A 20,831-nucleotide genomic window follows, 5' to 3' on the forward strand; every position below is an offset into this window, starting at 1 on the left:
ATGCATTTTCAATAGTGCTTATGCATTGAGCTGGGGCTTCCCAGCTGGCGCCAGAGGTAAAGGTATCTCTGCTGCCTGCCAATGCGGGAGAGATAAGAGATGTGGATTCCCTCCCTGGGACAGGAAGATCCCCTGGAGGAGGGCATGGCAGCTCACTCCAGTATTCTTGCCTGGAGAGTCCCCATGGACAAGAGGAGACTGGCGGGCTACAGTCCATTGTGTCTCAAAGAGTCCGACATGACTGAAGTGACTTAGCACGTACACATGCATGCATTGTGTTAGTAGTTATAAGTTTTACAAGTTGAAATTTATAGCTAGTCTCATTTTAAGGTTTTGAAAATTCAACAGAAGGTAACACAAGCCAGATGCCATCATCCTAGACTGAAGGACAGACATCTGCATTGCACAAAATGGAAAAGCTACTTCTATCACAGGAAAATCTGCGCTATCAGAATTATTCTGGAACAGCCTGCTCCCAGAGAGGCACAGTATAAACAAGAGTGGCAATCTTAAAATACTTCAACTCTCTGAGCCCCTGTCATTTTTTATCCAAGGAGGATAATCCCCATTTTGCAAGCTTGTGGTGAGATCCATTGTTATGATTCTTAACAAGCTCTCTCCAGACGTCAGAAGCTCTGTGTCTCTTCCTTAATCTTAGCGGATGAAATGGAGATGCTAATGACTACCTCACGAAGGTGTAAGGTCTGAGCAAACATGTGAAACACTTTGTGAAATGAATACAACTTTCCACACAGTGTCTTAAGTGGCTGAGCCACAGCTCAGGTGACTAGTGCCCTTAGATACACAGCTCCACCCAGAGGGAGGACGCTAGTGTTAGGTCCTCAGGTTTTTCTCACTAGAACGACCTGGTTCTTCTGAAGCTCCCCAAGTTCAATCTCCTCAGTGTTCCCTCCGGTCAGTAAAGCCCGTTTCTCTAAAGGGAAGGCAGCTTCTGTGAATAGAAGTAGGAGAAAAAAACATAGCTCAACTATCCTGTCGTTAATTAATTTGCAGCTACCGATTCCAATGTCCTGCTGAAGAAACACTTGTATCCACTTTGTCAACCACAAAAGGGAAATCAAATACGTGCCAATGATTGGTTCGACTCCTGATTGTGGTATAAGAAACCTCTGACTTAAAAAAGGACTTCCCTGGTGGCTCAGTGGTGAAGAGTCTGCCTGCCAATGCAAGAGACACAGGTTTGATTCCTGATCCGGAAGATTCCACATGCCGCAGAGCAACTAAGCCCGTGTACCGTAACTACTGAGTCTGTGCTCTAGAGCCCGGGAACCACAGCTACTGAGCCCCCATGCCCTAGAGCCCATGCTCCACAACAGGAGTCACAGCAGCGAGAAGCCTGCACACAAGGAGAGTGGCCCCTGTCGCCACAACTAGAGAAAAGCCCACACAGGAACAAAGACCCAGCAGAGCCACACAAATGCATAATCCTTGTTGAAAAAAAAATTGGGCATAGTTTATTCCCACTTATTTTCATGACATCTTGCCCTAACCTGAATGGCTTTGGGAAAGCTAACTTGGAAACTCCAAGATCAATGTTCTGAGCCATCCTAAGAGTAGTAGAACTCTTTTCAACCAAAAACAGTTAGCAAGGGAAACGGATCACCCCTTCTAGAGTTAGGAGCCCCTGGGAAGAAGTATACTGACTACTTTCCAGGTTCAAACAAACCTAAATTTGATAGTTCCAACAAAAGAAATAGATTGGAATTGAATGAGAAAAATCACAAATCTTGGAGAAAATTAGTATGTATACAGAGTTGAGGGGTTACCCTTAGACACTTGGGCTACAATTCCAATGTTGGTTTTTATTCCTTTTTATTGAAGATGCAGTCCCTTTGGACTCCTGATAACTCTCAATAATACAAAGAGCCATCTCAGTTCCTACAAAATATTCAAGATGAAAATAATCATCTCAATCGAGCCTGTCATTGTACAAATGAGAATCAAATACCTAATCTCTGGACCTGGTCTATTTTCCCCTATGATTTGTCAACCGGATCTTATTTGTGACTCAACTGGCTTATCAGGTACTTCGGGGTTAGGACTAGTATATAAAGTTTTCTTGCTCTATGCAATGAGATGGGAATGGCAACTCACGCCAGTATTCTTGCCTGCAAATCCCATGGACAGAGGAATCTGGCAGGCTACAGTCCACAGGGTTGCACCGAGTCAGATACAACAACTAAACCACCACCTATATGCAACTCAGCTCATAGTATAACAAGTATTGTTAGCTTAAGGAAGAAAATATTTAACGTCTTGACTGTCCATTTATAAGACTGTGAACAATTCTCTACAATTATATAAATGGAAGACATGCTGAGTATTTCCCATAACAAGGAGCATCAAGATGCTTACATACAATGGAATATTACTCAGCCATAAAAAGGAACAAAATTGGGTCATTTGTAGAGACATGGATGGACGGAAATAGTGTAATACAAAATGAAGTCAGAAAAATGAATACCGTATATTAATGTATGTGGAATCAAGAAAAATGGTATAGATGATCTTATTTGCAAAGCCAAAATAGAAACACAAACACAGAGAATATACAGATACCAAGGGGGAAGGTGGGAGGGGTGGGAGGAACTGGGAGACTGGGATTGACATATATACACTGTTGATACTGTGAGTAGAATAGATAACTAATGAAAACACACTGTATAGCTCAGGGAACTCTTACTCAGTGCTCTGCGGTGATCCATATGGAAAGGAAATTCAGAAAGGAGGGATTATGTGTATATACATAGCTGATTCATTTTACTGTACAGAGAATACTACATTGTAAAGCAAATATACTCTAGTAAAAAATTAATAGAAAAGGAAAAAAAAGGATGCTTTTAAGGACCCAGGGAACCACCCAGCCAGACCTACTGAGTGGAATCTTCCAATAACTGCAGGCAGCCAATAAAGTTGATGGCCTGGTATTAGTAATATCTCCTCTGGGCCATGCCCTTGAGCACATGGCAGCCTTGGGATGACTTATGATAAGGATATTGTACCAGACCACAACCCCGAGCAACTGAAGAAACAGGAGGAAAGACAGGATATCACGTTCAGCAGATGAATACTAAGCAGCTTCATATTATTGAAGCATTATCCAGCAATACAGGCCACCTAGCTAAGGACAATTTTAAAATATAAATGTTAGTATGTGCAAAGTTTATACATAAATCTGAACTTAAAGTCAACAGCAAATTATCTTTTACAAGTTCATGTCCTGGAAAACTTCTTTACCCTGATTCAAGGACACAAGGACTTGTTCCAGAGTTTTTGGAATTGATATGGCTCAGAATGACTGCATATTTACAAAACTTTGTCATCCATAAATGAGCTGGAAAATACCACATACTTGTAACCTTGTTGATGAGATTTAATGAGTACACACAATGTGCTAGGCACTGGCTGGACGTATTATATGCCTACATAATCTTCATGACCCACATTCCAAACCATGTCTTTTTACTATAACTGAATGTGTTTTCTAAATGTAGTAGTACCATTTGTTAAAACATTTTTACTTTTATAAGAGGCTGTTGGAAGTTAGCAAGAAATGGTACCAAAGTTCATAACATATTTATATTTAGAAATCATTTGTACGTAAAACAAAGGTGAATTGAATTTTTTATTGGAGAAAATGCCATATTTTATAGATCACCATTTATGAGAATCCTACCAAAACACTACAACAAACTGGCCTTGAAGAGAAACAGCACAATGACAGAAAACTCAAAATACTATACCTTTGAGGAGCCTGCAACCAGGCTAATTGAAAATCAACACACAACGCCCACCACACACCACCACACACAAATATGAACAGATTACATAAGTAAGCCAAGATTTAGAACACACACTGGAAGAGGGGACACACCCACACATGTATCTGCGTGCATGTTTTCCTGAAAAACATGTAACAGGGTTTCCTTCATTTTACTCAACTCAAAGGAATTCTTGATCTAAAATTATTCCATGTCTAACATTATACAAAAAAGAAACGTCATAAAGCAAAAGTTTACATTTTCCTGGGAGCTGTCCATTGGAAGCAAGAAAATGTTACTTGCATTTTTTAGTGTAAAATCCACATAAAAACAGGAGTTGTAATATAGTGCTTGCCGTTTAAGTGTAACATTGCCAAAATGCTTTATACAGGACTATTTTACATTACAGAAGAGGAATATCAATGTAGAGGTAATCAGTGCTTCCAAACTTTTCTAATTCTTCTACGGGGGGATCTAAATAGTCAATATATTTCTGTTTAAAAGGAGTTGTTTTCTTCCCTCTGGTACGGTGCTTGCTGATGAATAAAGACAAGCGCAGTCACACTGCTTTCTGTTCAACAACTGGCACCTTCCAGGAGTCCTGACACACACGGGCTCTTCTACTGGACCCTACAGTTCTCGCTGCCCTTGGACTGCAGGCTGGCTTCTGGGCTGGGGGCGTGGTGGCCTCGCTTGGCTCTCAGGCCCTCCCTGGGGCTGCCCGCTGGACTTCTCTCAGGAAGATTACTGATGGAGAGAGATCTGGCAGTGGGATCTCGGAAGGTAGTGCCTGAATCCACTGGGCTCTGCTGAGAAACCTTGACCTGCAACACAAGTATGACAGAGGTCTAAAATCATATTCGCATTTCTACAACATGAAAAATAAAGTACTTATTTAGGTCATCACATTTGAAGTGCAATTCTTCTTCTAGGAGTTGTACACGGTGTGACTATTTCTTCTACTCTGAAAACAGGCCCCCACCTAAACAGAGAAGCTAGAGAAAAGGGTCGGACACCACCTCTGATGAGCCATCTTGCAAAGCTTTCCTTGACATGTCTAATGACCAGACACTCGTTCTGAAGACCACTGTGACCTTCTCAGATCAGAAGGTAAGCTCTCTGAGGGCAAAGACTATGTCCTCTTTACCTTTGCATCCACAATGCCCAGAATATGCTTGACTAATGGCAAACATTCAATATTTGTATAAGAATCCAAACCAGCTTCCATTTATCTTACCTGATCCTCTATCATTCAAATAAACGTGTACCAGTGAGTCATAACAGTTGCATAAGGTGGAAGCTTTATTTACAACATTTAAAAGACCTAGAGCCTCTTCCTCACATAATAACATTTTCATCATTCTCCTTCCATTTGTCCAGAAAAAAAGTAAGTTCCCTTTCCAATGTCCTGCCTTTTAAGAGAAAGGGGGATCTCAAAAAATGTGAGACTTTAAGTAGATGAGAGGGTAATGAATTACCAGGTAACACAACACTGGTAGTGTTGAGATTTTTTGAGGTTTCTATAGTAGTGAGAAAAAATACGGGGTCAGGAGAGAGAAAGAGCAAGACAGATGAAATATAGAAAAACGTCACAACCAAAGTGAAAGGGCAAGAGTAGACGGTTTAGGTAGGAAGATCTTTAACAGAAAAAGAGGAAGGACCCTTAACCAGGGTGATACGTGTTCAGTACCAACTCTGAGAAGCACCTATGTGACAGGCCACTCCCTGCCCAACCGCCTGCCCGGGACCGCCTTCTGAAGCAGAAGAAGAAAGAATGGAAATTATCTCCCTGTGCATATTTTTTCCATAGGAAGTGTGTGGTTTTAAAAGGCAACTAAATACTTTTCATTACAGAAAACATAGTAAATCTGGCCAACAGATCAGATCCCTAGAAAGGTTGCCTCTACCTCAGATGATGTGCGGGACACTTAAAAGGAGTGGCCTTGAAGGATCAGGACTTAATGGAAAATTACTGTCCATGGAAATTTGAAGGAAAAAAACAAGAGTTTTACTGGCACTCTTTTCTTTCCTTTTTTTTTTTTAAAGTAGAAAGTGATACAGAAGACAGACATTTCCCTTGAACCCATGAGCTGCAGGAGAATCAAACCTTTAGTTGCACCCATTAAAAAACAGAGGAGAGAGACTGCACTGGGGAAAGAGAATCTGAGCTAGTAAAACTCCTTCTGAAACCCAACAGAATAGCCAAAGTTCACCCTTGGGCCTCCCCTTCCGGGCTCAATCTCTTGATTCTGAATTGAGGTAACTGTAGTTGGTAATCAGAGTTTTAACTTTGGATTTGATCCTCATGTTGGTTAGTTAGCCTCATTAGCCTCAGACTTATCCGTAACTAGATGAGGTCAGACTTCCCAGATATTTAACCTATTAAGTGCACCATACCCTAACTGTCTTACAAACCGTGTCTGCAGCCACAGTGGGGAGATGGCGGGTATGCAAATAGCTCATTGGAAAAGGAACTCATAAGTAGGAAAAATGGTTAAGATCCCACTGAACTGCTGACAGGCCCTGTGGTGATGACCTCACAATCATCTCGTACAGTTAGTGGACGGCCCTCTGGAGCTAACTCCCAGAGACAAAGCAGAGACTGATCCTCACCTATTCTGCATCTTACCCATGTTCCCCGTCAAACTTGTCAGCTGTCACTAACAGTTCTGTTAAATAATCTAGGAAATCTCTCAACACTCAGCCAGTGACTTCAGGCGAAGATTCATAATCTGAAGTTTCTAAGCAACCGCTTTAGCAAAGGATAACTTGCTGTCTCTTTTTTCAAACTGAATGATGAAATATGCTCAGCAGATGAGGCAAGAATTTTATAAAGTGACTCAGAAAATGTTGAGTTACATTAAAAATCAATAGGCTGGGTTTTGAAGGCTTGCATCTAATCATGAGTCCCCTATAACCTCCTTTCAAGAGGAACCACCCGCCATTCATGTGCACAAGTGCACAAAATTGCTTAGCAATTCATAACCACTGGCGCCTGCTGCAGCCTATAGTTCCTGCACACGCAAGTCTGGAGGAAACCATGGTTACTGCTCTGTCCCCAGCAGATGCGACAGCAGTGTGGAAAGCAGGCCCCCTAGCGTGCAAAGCTCTCTTAGAAAATAAGTTCAAACTCCATGTGAAAACTGCTTTACCGTCAGTTTCTCATAAAAGGAAAAGTGACCCCTATGGTAATCTTATGAGGTGATTTCCTACACACCTTTAAACATCTACCATTGCAATCACTTCAGGACATTAACAGCTCCATTAATTCAGAAGATATCTCTATTAGATATGAGGACACAAGTAAATTGTTAACATAATCAGCAACATCACAGAAGGGATACTGGAAAGAGCCAAAGACTTCACTTCAGGAATTAGGTTGCAGTTAATAGCTTTGGTCAAGTCTGAAAGCTTCACTCTTTAAAGGCACTAGTTACTTTATGGAAAAGAAACTCTTCTTATGGTCCCTGGAGAGTTAGGACCTACTCCAGTATACTTCAGTGTTTTATGGTTACCAACATTTAAAAGTTAACTCCAAATGTGAGTGACTGAGTGAGTAAGAAAGAAAAATAGAGAAAGGTAGGTTGGAGGTGGGAGGTGGGAGGACTGATGGGGAAGGGAAAGAAATATGCACAAAATAGCAGAATATTTCTAATTGCAAGTCATAGATGGGCCCATTTTAATGAGTGAAAGAAAATCTCAGACCCTTCTTCCTCAGCCCTCAGTTAATAAAAGCTTTATTATAATGTAAGTTATGAACAAAACTCAACTGTAAATATAAACTCCTTAATCCTTAAAGCTCTTATATATCAGCATAACAAACATTTGCATAAATGTTGCTTTGATGCAACTAATCACCAACATCTTTGTATTTGGTATCTAAAATCCTAATGAGGAACACGCCTGCCCACTTAACAAGTATTACATTATACAAATAAGGGTTACTACACCTTCAGAGTTTTGTTGGCTGGGTCAGGGTAATCTGATTGAATACTTAAACTCTAACCAATAAGCAATGGAGAAGGAACTGGCAACCCACTCCAGTACTCTTGCTTGGAAAATCCCATGGACGGAGGAGCCTGGTGGGCTACAGTCCATGGAGTCTCGAAGGGTCAGACACGACTGAACGACTCCACTTTCACTTTTCACTTTCATGCACTGGAGAAGGAAATGGCAACCCACTCCAGTGTTCTTGCCTGGAGAATCCCAGGGACAGGGGAGCCTGGTGGGCTGCTGTCTGTGGCGTCGCACAGGATCAGACAGGACTGAAGCGACTTAGCAGCAGCAGCAGCAACCAATAAGCAAAGTAAAATCACAAAATTAAAGACAAAAATTCTGTAAGCTATTCCAGAAACTTCCAACAAGATTCCAGTGATCCCTAGTTTGAGAAACGACAGGAAAAAAGCAAGACTGGAGCTGAGAGAGGTGTTAACCCCGGGTAGGTTCAATCTTTAATGAGTCTTACTTTCTTCATCATTTTATAGTAACTACTTACGAGAGTTCAATAAAATAAAACAAAACTGAGTTCCCTAAAATTCATGTACTTTGCATACATAAATGGTAGCTGCTGGTATGACTGTGAAGCAAATACACTCTGTGCTTTTAACAACTTGACTGGGCTGTTTGCAAGGTGCAGAGAGGTCCCTAAGATTCCAACCCTCTCTCACTTCAACAATCAAAATAGAGACATCCACAGAGCTCCTTTCTTTAGACATCTACTGAAATATGTGCTTTTTGTAGAAAGTCAAGGAGTAACAAACACACAGCCAGGGGGCAGAGGGGTGAGAGAGGAGCCTGTAAACAAGCAAAGACCACTGCCTGTGCCGCGTCCTTCCGTGGTTCTGCCCAAAACTTGCTAACACATCCTTGGAGCTCTGCTCTGACAACACCATTTCCCATCAGACTGTTTATCAGCAGCCTGCTGGGTCAAGGATGAGCTTGTGCGGCAGGATAACATGACACCTATCCTCACATCTGCTTGCTACTCTCCTCACTACCAACTTATTTATACCACGGGGAGAAGGTCAGACTTTTGAAGAGCTCCTGAGTCAGCCAGTGCAATGTCAAAGCCTTGCCCAGATGCCGCTCTCATTTCCTGGATTTCACACAGTCGATACATGTTCACAGAGCTTACCTTTTGTGATCTGCTGCCACCAGCTGTTGGTTTGGAGGTCTCGGTGAGATTTTCTTTGTCGAGACTTAGCGGGGATGCTGCTAACTTCTGGGCAGCAAGGCGGGGGCTGGTCCTGGTTGCCATGGTTGTCCTCCGCAGGATGTACGGGCTAGTCTTTCCGGTTGGGATATCGGCAAACCCTAAGGGCACAAAACTGATTGTCAGCACTGCTGGCTGCAATTCCATCAGCCTCTCCAGTGGGAGTGATATTCACAAGTGACATTCATGAGTGAGCAAAGATAAGGGTGACTCCAAAACCACTTCCTCCTTGCCACAGTGGACAGTGGACCCATTTTATTCATAATTACCCTGGAAGGCAGCAAACAGTAAATCCTTAACAGGTGTGTTTTTTTTTTCTTATTAGAAACATAAGAAACAACATGGGGAAAAGGGAGGTGGGGGCGGAAATAATATTAAAGAGAAAGAAGTTCTTCCTGTTTCTACTAAGAACAAACCGGCAGGCCTTCCTGTAAGACGGATTGGAGGGGAAAATATGGGGGGTAAAATGGAAAGAGACAGGCAAAAGAAAAGGCCTGCTCCCGTGGAAAGGGGGAAAATGTGAAGTCACAACAGCTACTTGCAGTGACTACTCTCACGCTGAAAGACTGGATGGGAGGAGAGTCTGGATCTTGCTAAGAGCGATTTCCCTCGGTATCATCTGCCCCCATAGAGGGAACTGATGCAGCTTGTGATGACCAAGAGGAGAACAGCAATCCCAAGGACACTAAAAGAAAGCATGTCACACAGGCTCGGAACAGCTTTAAAGTAACTACATTAACTACAAGAGCCTGTGTTTTTAACCCTTTACCTACAAATAAAAAACAGTAATGAAAAAGAGCAAGCAAACTATTTGGAGGTTAGATTTCCTAAGGGTTAGAATTACTCAGAATAGTGCCTCTCAAACCATCTATGGCAAAAAAAAAAAAAAAAAAAAAATTTTTTCCCCCAAATCATTTCCCAGAATTTTTTCTTTTTAATTGCGGTATAGTTGATTGACAGTATTATATTAGTTTCAGGTGTACAACACAGTGATTCACAATTTTTAAAGGTTATAGTCCATTTTAGTTATTATAAAATATTGGCTACATTACTGGCTCTATTCACTATGCTGAATGATATATCCTTGTAGCCTATTTATTTCAAACATAGTAGGTCTGTACCTCTTAGTCTCCTGCACCCATCTTGCCCCTCCCCCAGTCCTCTCTCCACTGGTAACCATTTGTTTTCTATATCCCAGAATTCATTTTTAAAAATAAATTGTTACTGGAGTATAGTTGCTTTATAATGTTGTGTTAATTTCTACTGTACAGCAAAGTGAATCAACTATACGTATACACATAACCCCTCTTTTTGGAACTGCGTTTCCGTTTAGGCCACCACAGAGCACTCAGTAGAGTTCCCTGCGCTATACGGCGCATGCCGGTTTAGTCAATTAGCTGTGTCTGGCTCTTGGTGACCCTTTGGACCGTAGCCCACCAGGCTCCTCGGTCCATGGCATTTCCCAGGCAAGAATATAGAGTGGGTTTCCATGCCCTCCTCCAGGGGATCTTCCCGATCCAGGAGTCAGATGCCGGTCTCCTGCATTGGTAGGCAGATTCTTTATTTATCATTCTTAAAGAATATCATTTACTCTTTATCACCTGGGAAGCCCATGCTGTAGGTTCTCATTAGTTACCTATTTTATACATAGGATCAACAATGTCACATGTCAATATATACATATATGTCAGTCCTAATCTCCCAAATCATCCTGCCTCCCCACTTTTCCTCTTGGAGTCCATGATTGTTCTCTACTTGTGTCTCTATTTCAGCTCTATAAATAAGATCATCTATACCAATTTTTTCAGATCCCACATATACGCATTAATACGTGATATTTGCTTTTCTCTAGTTCTACGGAAAGAGGGGTGGGGAGTAATCTCTCATCTGCAGTGGAATGATACTTTTATATAATACAATGAGTATAATAAAAACGGATTATGTGCTTGGATATTGCAAACAGCAAAATAGCAAATGGCTATGAAAATTTTAAACTCTAACTCATGATTTCTATACATTGTTTTGGTCATGGGCCAGTAACAAACATTCCTAGACTGGCCCCAGTCTCTGGGCTACACGTTGAGGAACACTGGGGTTAAAAAAAAAAAAACGTGGTAAGCAGCTGCAGCCAGGAGCCAGCATCAGGGCCCATCCCTCCACTCCCCTACTACCTGGGCCGCACAACACTAAAGGTGGGAAACTTGAAGGGTTATCTTTGATTTGGGGATTTTTCAGCACAGAAATATCAAATTCCAAACAGTTTTCTGACAGTCATTTTTCAAATCTCCTAGTAGTTTTTGTACTGTGACATAAGTAATTAGACCTGTCATTCTCTCACAACAGAAAAGAAAGTATATACCTTACCAATTTAACAGTGGACTATTGCTTCTGAAGATTAACTGGGACCATGGTGTAATAATTCCCAAATACAAATGCCTCTTTTCTTTTTGTATGTGAATTTCTTTAAAAGAACACAAATACTTTTAAAATTATGTCATACCTTTCTTTACAACTTCTGGAAGCCCCTCTGGCTCAAATTCAGCATCTTCTGCATCCTCTGGAGGGTGAGTACCACTTCTGATAGCTTTCCTGCTTTTTTTAGAAAATGTCTCTGGTGTAGAAGGCGTGGTTTCTCCCCCATCTTCCCGAATCCCACTGGACCTTTGCCTTTTGCCTGAAGATTTATTTTGGCCAGATGATAACTTCTTTTCAGTGGCAGAAGGGACTGGGGATGGTCCTGGAGCAACCGAATTCACCAAAGGAGAACTCCGAAGATTAAGTTTAGATTGTTGTGAACTCAAACGAGCAACTTGTGTTTCTAACATCTCTTTGGCTTTCTCTAACTTCTCATGGCTTATAAGCAGGGAACAGTATTTATCCAGGTATTCCTCTGCCTCCTTGGTTTTTTCTTCAAGGGATTCTTTCAGTTCTTTCATTTCAGTTATTAATTCGTCGACATTAGCATCTACAACGGTATCTGTCAAAAGTAAAATGACAAGTTATTTGTAACATGACAGTTCTCTAGTTAATACTGGGCATCATCAAGCAGATAACCTTAGACTTGCTCTTGATTTTTTTTATTTTGGAGGAATGGGGGAAAAGGTAGCTACAGATGTTCTTATATTTCAAACAGCTCTTGTCTGGAAGGGATTGTATGAAGTTACATATTCTAGTGAGTTATATACTTATTGTTGTTTACTCACTAAGTCATGCCCAATTCTTTTGAGACCCCACAGACTGTAGCCCACCAGGCTACTCTGTCCATGGGATTTCCTAGGCAAGAATACTGGAGTGGGTTGCCACTTCCTTCTCCAGGGATTGAACCCACATATTCTCCTTGGCAGGCAGATTCTTTACTACTTTGCAGGCAGAGACTTCAGCCAACAGGGGCACCCACGTACTTACTGGGATAGTTTAAATATAACCCATCAATATCTCAAACAAGTATTTCAGCCAATCCATCAAACCACCTTGTAGTTATACTACCTAAAATGAATTAATTTATTACACTCTCTATATTCCTCTGTCTATTCTTTCTATTTTAAGTGAATGAACAGTAAAAGTCGACAGAGAATATAAAGTTACTGTTGTAAAGGCTTTGGGAGGCAGTTCAGTTGCTCAGTCGTGTCTTACTCTTTGTGACCCCATGGACTGCAACACACCAGGCCTCCCTGTCCATCACCAACTCCCAGAGTTTACTCAAACTCATATTCCTTGAGTCCGTGATGCTATCTAACCATCTCATCCTCTGTCATCCCCTTCTACTCCTGCCCTCAATCTTTCCCAGCATCAGGGTCTTATCTAATAAGTCAGCCCTTCGCATCAGGTGGCCAAAGTACTGGCATTTCAGCTTCAGCATCAGTCCTTCCAATGAATATTCAGGACTGATTTTCTTTAGGTTGGATCTCCTTGCAGGCCAAGGGACTCTCAAGAGTCTTCTCCAACACCACAGTTTTACAAGCATCAATTCTTCAGTGCTCAGCTTTCTTTATAGTCCAATTCTCACATCCATACATGACTACTAGAAAAACCATAGCCTTGACTAGATGGACCTTTGTTGGCAAAGTGACGTCTCTGTTTTTTAATATGCTGTCTAGGTTGGTCACAACTTTGCTTCCAAGGAGTGTCTTTTAACTTCATGGCTGCAGTCACCATCTGCAGTGATTTTTAGCCCTGAAATTAAAGTCTGTCACTGTTTCCACTGTTTCCCCATCTATTCGCCATGAAGTGATGAGACCAGATGCCATGATCTTAGTTTTCTGAATGTTGAATTTTCAGCCAACTTTTTCACTCTTGTCTTTCACTTTCATCAAGAGGTTCTTTAGTTCTTCTTCACCTTCTGTCATAAGGGTGGTGTCATCTGCATATCTGAGGTTACTGATGTTTCTCCCTTGATTCCAGCTTGTGCTTTACCCAGTCCAGCATTTCACATGATGTACTCTGCATGTAAGTTAAATAAGCAGGTTGACAATATACAGCCTTGACGTACTCCTTTCCTGATCCCTTAGGATTATACAGAGGAAGTGACAAATAGATTCAAGGGCTAAGACCTGATAGACAGAGTGCCTGAGGAACTATGGATGGAGGTTCATGACATAGTACAGGAGGCAGTGATCAAGACCATTTCCAAGAAAAAGAAATGCAAAAAGGCATAATGGTTGTCTGAGGAGGCCTTACAAATAGCTGTGAAAAGAAGAGAAGCGAAAGGCAAAGGAGAAAAGGAATGAGATACCCATTGGAATGCAGAGTTCCAAAGAATAGCAAGGAGAGATAAGAAACCCTTCCTCAGTGATCAATGCAAAGAAATAGAGGAAAACAGAATGGGAAAGACTAGAGATATCTTCAAGAAAATCAGAGATACCAAGGAAACATTTCATGCAAAGATGGGCACAATAAAGGACAGAAATGGTATAGACCTAACAAAAGCAGAAGATATTAAGAAGAGGTGGCAAGAATACACAGAAGAGCTATACAAAAAAGATCTTCATGACCCAGATAATCACAATGGTGTGATCACTCACCTAGAGCCAGACATCCTAGAATGCAAAGTCAAGTGGGCCTTAGGAAGCATCACTACAAACAAAGTTGGTGGAGGTGATGAATTCCAGTTGAGCTATTTCAAATCCTAAAAGATGATGCTGTGAAAGTGCTGCACTCAATATGCCAGCAAATATGGAAAACTGAGCAGTGGCTACAGGACTGGAAAAGGTCAGTTTTCATTCCAATCCAAAAGAAAGGCAATGCCAAAGAATGCTCAAACTACCAGACAATTGCACTCATCTCACATGCTAGCAAAGTGATGCTCAAAATTCTCCAAGCCAGGCTTCAACAGAATGTGAAATGAGAACTTCCAGATGTTCAAGCTGGTTTTAGAAAAGGCAGAGGTACCAGAGATCAAATTGACAACATCTGTTGGATCATCAAAAAAGCAAGAGAGTTCCAGAAAAACATCTATTTCTGCTTTATTGAATATGCCAAAGCCCTGTGTGGATCACAACAAACTGTAGAAAATTCTGAAAGAGATGGGAATACCAGACCACCTGCCCTGCCTCCTGAGAAATCTGTATGCAGGTCAGGAAGCAGCAGTTAGAACTGGACGTGGAACAACAGACTGGTTCCAAATCGGGAAAGGAATACATCAAGGCTGTATATTACGATACAAGCAGGGGCCAATGAAAAGACAAGTCCAAAGAAATGCTGAAAAGTGCATGGAGGCAATGGAGGATCTGATGGACAAGTGTTTGAAGGACACTACATGGAAAGATGTCTCAGTCACTTGTAGCCGCCCGGTTGGCCCTGATTCCATCCTTGAAGCCCCAGTCCATTCTGCCTACTCTTCTCAGCAGGGAAGACTATTGACCCCTCACCCCTGCCAAGCTATGTATGGTCCAGAAGAGCCATGCGTACTATATTTGCCGTCATCTATCCATACAGAAAAAGCATTCCACTCTAGGGGTGTGTGTGTGTGGAGAAAAGTGACAAAAAGCGTTGTTACTACTGTTTCATTCTACCTACACACCCAAAAATATAGTCCCCAACCTATTTAGTAGAGCCAAGGACAACTAGAATCATCTGTTTGTAAATTCCCAGTGCCAGCTCAGAGGCCAGTCTTCCTTTGATGTAGGAACTAGGTAATGGACATCCACATGAATAACTCTTCTTGGAAAGGCTCATTAGCAAACGGGGCTGCCAGGTTTTTGAACGTTTGATAGAACAGAAGGTGCAGTCATTCTATTTTTTAAATGCAGTCTTCATTCTGAATCCCATTAATGACCCCAGCCCGTGCACAAAATTCAGAAATTGGGAAACGGTTCACCGCTCAATCTCAGCGTGCCGCCACAAAACAGAGCGCTGACCACGCTTCCCGCGCAGACACACCAGTGTGACGTCACTAGTCGGCGCCAGTCAGGGCCTGTCGATGTGTATGTAACGTCACCAGTCGGCGCCAGTCAGGGCTTGTCTATGTGGGCCCGGCTAGCACCCACCTGCTCTCTGTTTCTCCTGTGCAGCTTCAAGATGAGATAGTTCTTTCTGCAACATCACCTTTTCCTCTTCCAGCTGTTTACAGGATTTCATCAACAACTTTATTTTACTCTGGGCACGATCGTTTTCCTTCTTCAGTTTATCTGCATGTTTTAAATTTTCCATCTACAAAATGAAAGCAGTGCCACTTAAAAACCTTGAATTCCTTTTCGTGAGCATATGGAAAAATAATAATGAGATATAATTAAGAATCATATGCTGTAAGTTTAAGAACAAGACAAAACATCTAAAGATGCATAAAACAATTCCTCGTCTCTGTTCAGTGTCCTAAGTCCCCCCAATAAACACTGTCTTTGTCACTCCCTTTCTTAAGATAATGCCCTACTAAGTAGCCCAATATATCTGTGTTTATCCAACAGGAATCACACCCAGGAGGTAGGGGCAGGGGTCCACGGACATACTCTTGGTGGGCTGAACACTCCAGATGAGAGGATTGTGTCCCATTTGCGATTCTGTGCTGTTGCACAGTTTCAATGCCTGAGATGACATTTGCTGAGTCACACCAGATGACGGCCAGAGATGTGGCTCACAACACTAATTTAAAGCCAAATGATATTATGGTTTATAACATAAATTGAAATGTTATAGTACCTCAAACAAAAAAGTGAACAGAACGGTGGGAGAATTATGTCATCAAGCACTTCTTAGTAGCACATGTTCATAGTTCCTTAAGCACAATTGCAAAATCAAAAAAACAAGTTCTGAAAATGATTTACAGGCAAAACTTGACCTGAACAGATATAAAGGAATTTACAGTCTTTATTTATCCCACCTTGTGAAAATATTCATACATTTTGCTATAAAACTATGAATTTGATTAAAGTATCACCCAGACTTTGATAGGATATTATGTGATATTAGATAATGTAATGCATAAGCCACATATCTAAGAAATACAGAATTCTAAAACAATCTAGCTCTAAGAGTTTCTGATAAGAGATCATAAACATACAAAGGCAGACCAAACTATCAAAAAAAGAAAGAAGCAGCTTAGTAGCACATTGATGTTACAAGTAGATTTCCCTCTTTGTACATTTCACCTTGAAATAATTTCATCAGCAATGTTGCAATAAGTCTGCACCTTCAGAATTTTGTTTCTGATTCCAAACATAAATGGATCAGAGACAGATTTAATTCAATTTCAACAATGCTTATCAACTTCAATAAAACTATGAGATTTGAATAGACTCAACTAACAGTGTACCATTTTGTACATATATAAATAGACATTCCCCACAGTACAACTGTCAAAGATTTTAAAAAAGGAGAAAGTAAGTAAATTAAAAAATAGACCTGAAGCTATTTCTTTGTTATTAAACCTAATATCTCTCATTTTGTAGCAACAGGACATTATTGATCATTAATGTTATTTTAAACTTAGTTTGTATTTCCTTGGTATATTTCCTTCACTGTGATAATTGTATAAGACTATACACATAAGAAATCTATACCTAGTTATCTTAACTTTTCTGAAAGATATTTATTTTCCAGGTTCATATTTTACATTCTGGATGGTATTCGTTTTATGCAAAGTATTTGTGGGAATAAAAACAGCCTCCTTTTCCGAGTAGAATTACTATAGGACTTCCTGTACTCTAACAATGGAACTTTCCAGGTGGCACAGGGGTAAAGAATCCGCCTGCCAATGCAGGAGACACAAGAAACATGGGCTGGATCTCCGGGTAGGGAAGATCCCCTGGAGTAGGAAACAGCAACCCATTCCAGTATTCTTGCCCAGAAAATTCCATGGACAGAGGAGCCCAGTGGGCTACAGTCCACAGGGTCGCAAAGAGTCAGACATGACTGAGCAACTGAGCCCACACACACAGTCTAACAATACTGAGATTAGGGTTCACCTTTTTTTCTAAAGAAAAAAGTTTGATGGTCCCTGCATCGAGAGGAAGAGGAAAACATACACTTATGTGTGGCTGGCCAAGTGGTTGGCCCACCTTGAGCCCCAAAGTCATGGAAAAGAAGATTTGGTGATAGTGAACCTGAAGACCAACCATTAAGACTTTCACCAAATCATTATCTACATCTGGAGGGGCTTGCCGTCATCTGTTACAGGCTTGATCTTCATATCCACTTCTAGAAGTCTCTGACATCCTCTGCTTTGACAGGATTCACTGAGTGATGAATAAAGTCTGCTCAAGCTATGGAACTGCATGCTGTCCTCTCATTTGTAGAAACAACTCAACAGACAACTGATGAATGATTTTATTCATCACTACAAAAACCTTTTTCATGAAAATTAAAATGAAAACACTTAATTTCATACCGCTAAAACCACTGTTATATGTATGAGCCATTCTAAGTTATGAAGTAATGATAAGTGTACATACCTTGGTTTTCTTCAATTCTTCTAAAATCTCAGTGGTCGCTTTCAAAGAATTATTGAGTTCTTCTTTACTGGACTTTAAGAGGTCTATCTCCACCTTCTGTGAGCTGAGACATTCCTCCTTAGAAGCCAGTTTCTCTCGATATGTCTGGATTTCCATTTCATGCTAGGGCAGAAAAATGTTACTTTAGCCAGGAGGCTCAAGTAAAAACATCATAAGGGAAACAAACAGAAAAGAAAACTGCTGTTCCAAAGTGAAGTGAGCTCGCTCAGTCGTGTCCGACTCTTTGCGACCCCATGGACTGTAGCCCACCAGGCTCTTCCAAGACCATGGTTTTTGGAACTCTCTCCAAGATGGAAATGTATTTTTTAAAAACTCAAGGCATAAAATAAGACACGTGCAAATAACTGGGGGAAAGAAAGGAAAGTTAATAGAACGAGACCATTCAAAAAATTGTGAAGCGTAACAACACTGGCTTCCTTGCAAAAAATGCCTCATCACCACCATCGACACATACTCTTCAGCTTGCCCAGTCACCAAACCACCCATTTTTACCTGTTTGTTTGTATCCAGAAGCAAAGCCTGATGTTTGTTTTCAGCTTCCTGAAGCTGTAGCTGATATTCAGCTATTTCTCCTCTCATTTTCCCTTGTTCTTCCATATGGTCTTTGTGTACACAATCCAAACTCTTCTTCAATTCACTATTTTCTAGCATGAGCTCATTCAGTTGACCCTAATTAGAAAAACAATAAAATTATGGGAAGATAATTAAGAACCTGGACATATATATTTAGGAACACTGAGCATAGAAGGGGAAAAAAATCATTTACAGGCAAGACAAAATCTACATAAAATTAGTGCTATAATCCTTAGCAATGTACAGTTGATGTTCTATAGCCACAGATTAAACATCCACAAATTTAACCAACTACAAAGCAGAAATATTCCACCCCCCTCCCCCAAAATTCCAGACAGTTCCAAAAAGTCAAACTTGAATTTTCTGTGTACCAGGAATTTTCCACACAGCATTTACATTGTAATTACATATTCTAGTGAGTTACTTGTTGTTGTTTAGTCACTCAGTCCTGCACAATTCTTTTCAACCCGATGGACTGGGGCCCACCAGGTTCCTCTGTCCATGAGGACTCTCCAGGCAAGAATACTGGAGTGGGTTGCTCTGGAAGATCCAGAGGATTTTCCCAACACAGGTATCGAACCCAGGTCTCCCACATTGCAGGTGGATTCTTTACTGTCTGAGCCACCAGGGAAGTCCAAGAATACTGAAATGAATAGCCTATCTCTTCTCCAGGGGATCTTCCCAAACCGGGGTCTCCTGCATTGCAGGCAGAGTATTTATAACTATTTACATAGTATTAGCTATTTTAAGTAATCCAATATGGGCTTCCCAGGCAGCTCAGTGGTAAAGAATCCACTTGCCAATGCAGACACAGAAGACTTGGGTTCGATCCCTGGTTCGGGAAGATCCCCTGGAAGAGGAAATGGCAACCCACTGCAGTATTCCCAAGGACAGAGAAGCCTGGCAGGCTACTGTCCATGGAGTTGCAGAGTCAGACATGACTTAGCAACCGATCACATGGAGACTTAAAGCATACGGGAGGGTGTGTGTAGGTTAGATGCAAACACTATGCCATTTTATATGAGGGACTTAAACTTCTGTGAATTTTGGAATCTGGAGGGCCTAGAACCCATCTCCTGTGGATACAGAGGGATGACTTAATCCACTTTAAATGGCGACTTCACCTCCAGGGGCAATTTCCTTTGTTCCAACCCCAGGTCACCTCCGCAAGGAACACAGGATCTCTGAAAACCTCAGCTTTACAACTAAGACACCCTGGACCAAACCTTCCTTGGCTCTCTTGGCTTCTCACTTTTTTAAGTACTTCTATTACAGTAATTTCTTGACCTCATCAACAGGACCACCAACACCTTTACACTCAAGCCCCTCCAGCCTTGTGTTTCCTTCCTTGGCCAGCTTAGGTGCATCTTCTGTCACTTTAAGAATTTCCTTCCACATGCTCCCCACTCCTCTGCCCTCTCTCCCTTCTCGGTGCAGGACTAGCAAAATGCAGCCCTGGGGCATCTGGCTTCTCTGTGCACGATCCCAAATAGCTGTTCCTACATGTGTTTATATACATGTTGTGTCCACTTTCTCATCAACCACTCAACCCACTCCCACTCCTTTTCTCCCAGCTCCTCCTGAAACAGCATCATCAAGCCCCATGTTACAGACCCCATCCTTTAGCTCTCATCTCTTTCAACCTCTGAGCAGAATCTGATGCTGCTGACCACTCCTTCAGTCCCAAGACAGCCTCCACTCGTGCCTTCAGGAACAGGACACTCTCCAGGTTTGCCTCCTCTTGTCTTCTCAGTTTCTTTGCTGGCTCTTCCTCCTGTCTCACCCTACGTGCTGGGGGTCACCTGGGCTGGGCCCAGAGCCGCCTCTTCTCCACCTTCTCTTCTCCGTCTGTATCTTCTACCATCCTCATAATTTGTAAACACTACCTATATTGTGAACTAGCCAATTCATGGAGCTATCCTAAACCTTCCCTTCAATCACCAGCCTCCTGTGTTTTGCGTCACTTTAGATTGTACCCTAGTTCTTTACCATCTCTTCCTACTGCTCCAACCTTCCTTCGTACTATTTTCCACCTGACTCCAGCCACAATGGCTTCCTTTCAATTTCGAAAATGTCCGTAGGTGTTTATAATTTCAGAGTTTTGTTCTGCCCCCTGCCCCTCCCCCCCTTTTTTGGCTGCTCCACGTCTTCTCAGCACACAGGATCTTCAATCTTCATCACAGCATGCAGGATCTTTAGCTGGGGCATGTGAACTCTTAGTTGCAGCATATGGGACCTAATTCCCTGACCAGGGATTGCACCCAGGCCCCTGGCATTGGGAGCATGGGAGTCTTCGTCACTGGACCACCAGGAAGTCCC

General features: G+C 41.7%; 1 protein-coding gene across 2 annotated transcripts in view; it reads right to left on the minus strand.

The window, feature by feature from the left end:
• Positions 1–4,395: 4,395 nt before the first annotated feature.
• Positions 4,396–20,831, minus strand: part of CENPF (centromere protein F) — a 61,024-nt gene continuing 44,588 nt past the window's right edge. For both annotated transcript variants that reach the window (XM_068986294.1, XM_068986293.1), the window contains exons 15-20: positions 18,432–18,608; positions 17,880–18,041; positions 15,480–15,642; positions 11,495–11,971; positions 8,917–9,095; positions 4,396–4,606 (exon numbers count right to left, since the gene is read on the minus strand). In XM_068986294.1, the coding sequence (XP_068842395.1) occupies positions 4,403–4,606; positions 8,917–9,095; positions 11,495–11,971; positions 15,480–15,642; positions 17,880–18,041; positions 18,432–18,608 (1,362 nt within the window). In that variant the 3' untranslated portion in view covers positions 4,396–4,402. The remainder of the gene's footprint in view (positions 4,607–8,916; positions 9,096–11,494; positions 11,972–15,479; positions 15,643–17,879; positions 18,042–18,431; positions 18,609–20,831) is intronic.

This window comes from Capricornis sumatraensis, chromosome 14 (assembly GCF_032405125.1).
Source record: "Capricornis sumatraensis isolate serow.1 chromosome 14, serow.2, whole genome shotgun sequence".
NCBI lineage: Eukaryota > Metazoa > Chordata > Mammalia > Artiodactyla > Bovidae > Capricornis > Capricornis sumatraensis.